Below are 6095 nucleotides of genomic sequence, written 5' to 3'. Positions count from 1 at the left end.
AGTGGTAACAGTTGGGTGTTTACATTTAATGCTTTTGGTGATCTGGAGTTGTGGACCTGATTCATGACTAGCTAGAATTTTCCTCTTTTTTAGCATTTCATGGAGGAACGGAAGAAGTGCTTTTGTTGCTTTTGTTGCTTTTGTTAAATGATTTAGTAAGGTTTGGGGACAGTTCCATCTTATAAATGAGAGTGTGAAACATCAAATCCAAGTAGAGCCAACGACTGGCACCTTCCAAAGCCATTAATGCCTTACCAAGAAAAAAGGATGGGTGGCCTGGACCTTCGAAAGAGACTATAACAGGATTTAAAGACGAGAATAAACGCCAGGCTCGGAGTCGGCTTGGTGCTGGGTGAGAGTTGCCGCCAGGTGCTCGACAAAATACTCCAGTCAAGTCTGGAGTCTGGAGACTGGAGACTCTGGACTGGATATCTCACTCCGGCCGTATAGCAGTCCTCTCGAAGGTACCTAACCTGCTATCCCAAATCACCAAGATAGGTCGCCTTGGAATCGGAATGTCCTCTCGGGTTTTTCTGTACAAGGATCCGACGAGCTGGATCTACCTAAATCAGGATCAGCCTTAGCCGATTCTAATATACAGCCGTTCCAATTCCAATTCTTGAAACCCTACGAGTATACGAAGTAAGGACCACAGTAATTACATGCACGCAGTGTCAGGGATTGTATCCACCCATATATTGAGGTGAATTTATTCAAATCGAAATCATTTATTGAAAACTATGAAACCTTTTAATAAATGGCTCAGTTTTGATTTTAAAATTGAGATAATTTAGTTTTAAATCAAATTAATCTGTTTAAACCTATTAATATACAATGATGTAACATTTCATAACACTCCAAAAAACACGTTTTTTTAGTTTTCTGTTATAATAAACGGAAAACACCCCCAAGAAGTGGGATCAAAATTCTCTGTTTTTCTCATCCATGTTTTTCCTTGTTTTGCTACCTGTAGAACGCGACACATGGACAACAAGGAGACCAACGGTCAAGATTGGGTGAGGATTATTACATCCGATGCGTTGGTCTTAAAGTTGTCCACTTGTCGCGTTCTGCAGGTAGCAAAACAAGGAAAAACAGAGGATTATTTTCCCAAGAAGTGTAAGGTAAATTCATTTCGTTTCTATTGTTTATTAGAACAAAAATTAAAATTTATGGGGTTAGAGAAAGGATTTGACAAAACAAGTATGACTTATTTTTCTATTTTTTGAAACGATTGTAACAAAACAAAAAGGGTTATTGTGCCCGATAAAAACTCTACCCAAACCCTTCCGTCGTCCTCCCACATAAGAATCCTCACCCCTCACGAATTGAAACACATGAACACACGATTCTCGTCTTCAACCTTCAATCGCCTGGGTCGCTGTTGCTGCTAACAGTAGTAAAAGTGGCCATTGCTATCTCTCACCCCTCAAGATTCGAAACACATGCAGACACGTCTCTCATCTTCAACCTTAACTGCCCGGGTCGCAATTGCTGCTATCAGTAGTAAAAGTCATCATTGATGTCTCTCACTACTCACAATCTAAAATGAATGCACACCAAAATCTCGTCTTCCAACTACCGCATGGATTGCAGTTATTGCTAATATATACAACCTATCCCAATCCATCAATTTTGTGTCTAAAGATATCACTGACCCAGCTATGGTACTAGTAAGGAATCTGGCTATTAGGGGCGGCAACCCTTCTCTTACCACTGTAATATAATATTTCTCTTATTTATATATCGCTCTTTTCTTTGAAAAAAAAAAAGAAGATGTTGCTATTACTATTTCTTTCTCTCCCTCACTCCCTCCAGAAAAAAAAAATTGTATCCTTATAATTATAATAATAATAATTATTATATATTTATATATATAATAATAATTAACAGTTCAATTCAATGTTAAATACACATCAATTTCAATAAAAGATTTTAAGAGAAAAAATCCATTTGAATAAACAATTAAAAAAATCTTTTAAAATCGAAACTGAACTATTTAAACCAAATGCATTGAAACTGTTTAATGAATAATTCGATTTTAAATTAACCAAAAAAAAAAATTTCTCTTGCATACTGAATCACACCGTATTATATTCATTTTAAGAGTCTTTTCCAGAAAAAAGAAAAAGGATTCATGAGAGAGCGAGGAGAGTGGAGATCCATAATGCCGCCCCCTTAAGGTCCACCTACTCACCCGACCAGGTTTTTGTCACAGCCATTAAAGAGGACCCCATAGGCCCTTACCACATTTACCAATCTCATCAAACTAAAGCCCATTTCTACCAAAAAAATCTAAAGCCCATTTAATATAGAAAATGATATAATCTAGTCCCGATCGATCACTATCAAAAATATATATATATATATATATATACATATATGGTAAAAATACTGATATTGATATTGATAAATCGATACGTATTGATTAAATCTATCCCTATCAATCCGAATCAATGTCAAAAGATTATTTTTAATTTAAAAATCCATTTTTTTTATTATATCATTATTAGTATCATATTGGTATTAGCCTATTAGGCTTAGGATCACGGTATACTTGACCGATCTAGACCGATTACTCATATCTTTTTAAGGGTAAGACAATAATAAAAAAAATGTACTTTTTGTAAAAAAACAAGGGCAAAAGTGATCGATACACATTGATCTAATCTGATCCGAATTAGTATTGTTGGATCAATGTTGACAAATACCAATGCCGATATCAATATCAATATGGATACCTAAATCGATTTGCTAGAACCACAGATATCAATACTAAGAGCATAGTTTCACCTTTTTTCTTTTTAATCAAACTTACATGAGATGCTATTCAAAAAAAAAAAATTCCGGTAAGAAAGGCAAATTAGGGTGTATCAAATGTCTTCTAATTGTGTCTCATTATCTGTCAATTATTTGATGACAAAAAAAAACTATTGAGGCAATTCGTGGAGCTTTCTTCTTGGATATTTATTTATTTATTTATTTTTTGTTAATCAAGATGTCTAGGCCAACTTATGCGCACCTCAATTAATCCTTAGGGAGAACTTTCTTCCTGGACTAAAGCAAGCAAAAAGGAATGGAATATTTGAAAAGTTTGGAGCTATTTGAAGGATTTGAAACACATGATCCCTCTATTTTTCGATGTTTGTACTCTCTCATCATTAACATCTTTTTGGTTCAGACCTACAAACCACGTGGTCTTTCTTATGCGATGTTTTACTTACATGGCAACAGACCAACAATCTAACCTTGATTTTTCTTATTTTCTATAAAACAAAAAGTCTTCTAACTAAACTATACTTTTATTTTTCTTCGTAAATACAAACTTCCCTCTTCATGGCATAAAGCTCTCAAGGTCAGGTCTCATTCACTAGAACCCTTATATATGAGGAAGAAGGGAAGGTGAGGAAACAAATAAACGAATACAATTCAACCACAATAACAATGGGACCCCAAAAGACCAAGAAAAGAAAGAAATGGGTGATCAGTTATTAAGCCATTCTTGAATGAGAGAACGAAGGGTGTGGTTAGGGGTGAGTAGCTTGTGATCAAGCCTTAAATTGGTCATAGGTGACGTCTCATGCCCTGTCCCTAACCATTCTGCTATGGCTCCTAGCTCGTATGAGAACCCATCTGCTGCCACATGTGGGTTAATCATCACCTCCTGCACCAGAAAAAAAAAATTATATTATGACGACCATTCATTATCATTAAGTAAATGTGATTAATATATTTAATCTATAGAGGCTTATCTTGTCAGCCAACTGGCATTTCTTTTAAATAATGCTCAAAAAGGTCAAAGAAGTGATCATGTTGGTCAAATAAATTTTTAAATATTCAAATTCTAAGGCATACTGGCCATTACATAGTAAACCCACATAAGGACCAAGCAAACTGTCAGCCAAAGCCCAAGGGTACTATTTTATTTCTTTAAATTGCTTATTAAACCTAGAATTAAATCAGGGATAGCATATAGAAGATAACCTAAGATTGTCAAGAAGGTGCACATCAAGACATGGACCATAGAGAGGGTGTGTGCTTGGAACCTGGATCACCTACTTGTACGTGTACGCTTCACTTATGATCATACGATTAGGTGATGACATGTGTCCATTTGTTTACATAAATATCTCCAAGTATTCATAAAACAACATGGAGAGACATTTATATAAGTAAAAAAACACATGTCATCACCTAACTTTACGTGAAGCATACGTGTATGGGTAGGTGATCCAGATTCAAGTGCCCATTGGCGAGATACATGAATGCATATGGCTTGAAAATCTAGCACTACCAAACAAGACCTTGTTGTATCTATCCAATGGTCACAATTAACACATCATACTACCTAAGGGTGCAAATTCTAGGCCTGCATCGATTAGTCCAATCAAGTTTATTCGGGAAAACCCAAAATCGACCTAGATCATTTGTTAAATGTGTCAGACTCAAGCCCAGACCAAATATTATTCCATCGTTCCTAATAGGCACCCAACCGATACCGACCGCCAAGTAGTGCAATTAAGTCACCCCCTAAAAATCTGATTAAGCCCGACTGTTATTATTATTATTTTTTGGTAAAATTAAGCCCGACTGTTGTTGACTTGCAATTATTATCGATAAACTAGATGAATTTTCTGGATGTAGGAAACAAACACCTATATCAACAATGTGCATACATGGAATCAATATAAACCTTCATCATCCACAAGTCCTTTATCATTAATCAGGCGTTCAATTTGTACACCATTAAGCTCTAGCCTTGCACTATGGTGATATGGACTTTTGAAAATTGTAGTTTTTAATTAATAATCCATTTAATGCCTGTTGAGAGCCTGTTTAGAGATAAATGTCTCAATAGCACGTTTAGCCTGATTGATTATATCTTGATCAAAGATCGGTACTCGATCGACTATTTATAAATGGGACCATGCCTAGCCTATAAGGGCCGATTACTTAAATAGATCGATCACAATGCGGGACCCTAAAGTGATGGGGACCTATTAGGCCCAACCAAAACTGCCTCAGACCAACTGATTGATACCCCTAATCCTATCACATTGCAAAAGTAGGTAGACAATCAAGTCTATGACATTTGGCAATTAACGCTTTTTTAGATTTTTTTTTTTTGGTGAAAATTAACTCTTTTTTAGATGAAACTTGATCTGTGAGCATAGGCCCTGGTGTCCACCTATTCACAAAATCATAGTTTTATCTAATCTACCATAATGAGGATAATTTAAGGGTGTTAATCAGTCACGCATGATTGGTTTCAATCAGGTCTAATCAGTCTCCACCAATTTAAGGTCCCACACCATTACCGACATTTACGTAATCGAGCCTCATATGCTAGGATAAGGCATAACATGGATCCATCCAGTTGGTCAATTACTAGTCCATAATCAATCCTATAATAATCCGACTTTAAATGAGCTAATTGTTTAATATGATCTAAATAGGCTTAAACATGCTAATCATTAGTGATTAAGCTAGGCCTGGCACTAGATAATTTACTAACTGGTCGATCCAACATCGGGCTTAAATCAGTTGGACCTAGTGTGGCCAGCAATTGACACCCCTAGCACATATTGTGTCAGTCGAGAAAAACTCTCCAAATTTGCTAGACTAAAAATAAATTTTTTTTTTGGGGGGGGGGGGGTGTGGTTTGTGGGACTCAGATCTTCTCTAGCCACACTGGGAGGCCAATCATGCACCTGACGATTGGGAGGACTGAGCACGTACCCCAAAGTCCTCCTAGACATAGATGCATGCTGGGGGCCCAAGCTAGTAGAGAAGATCGGAATCCAAGGGTGGAGGGATGCCATACCTGTACACTAGGTATAGGCATTGAATGTGAGAGCTAGAAAAAAGAGGCACACAACCCCAAGGGGATAGCCAAGTTGGCAAGGCACCTTTGCCTCAGGAAGTATGTGGTTTTGAATTCAACTCCTCTTATTTCCTCGAGGCCACTCACATGGGGTGTTTAGTGCTTTTTACTAATTTTGGTGAAATTAAATAGCTCTCAATCAACCCTGATATGACCCGGTCCATGCGGTTATGGGGTCAGTATGGACCCATCATTAGTATTAAAAAAAAAA

General features: G+C 36.7%; 1 protein-coding gene across 4 annotated transcripts in view; it reads right to left on the bottom strand.

Moving 5' to 3' along the window:
• Positions 1-3234: 3234 nt before the first annotated feature.
• LOC122084623 (putative U-box domain-containing protein 50) overlaps positions 3235-6095 on the bottom strand; it is a 9667-nt gene continuing 6806 nt past the window's right edge. For all 4 annotated transcript variants that reach the window (XM_042653021.1, XM_042653022.1, XM_042653024.1 and 1 more), the window contains exon 8: positions 3235-3664. In XM_042653021.1, coding sequence (XP_042508955.1) covers positions 3485-3664 — 180 coding nt within the window. In that variant the 3' untranslated portion in view covers positions 3235-3484. The remainder of the gene's footprint in view (positions 3665-6095) is intronic.

The sequence above is a fragment of the Macadamia integrifolia genome, chromosome 7 (genome assembly GCF_013358625.1).
Source record: "Macadamia integrifolia cultivar HAES 741 chromosome 7, SCU_Mint_v3, whole genome shotgun sequence".
Classification (NCBI taxonomy): domain Eukaryota; kingdom Viridiplantae; phylum Streptophyta; class Magnoliopsida; order Proteales; family Proteaceae; genus Macadamia; species Macadamia integrifolia.
This window is presented reverse-complemented; position numbering and strand designations above follow the sequence as displayed.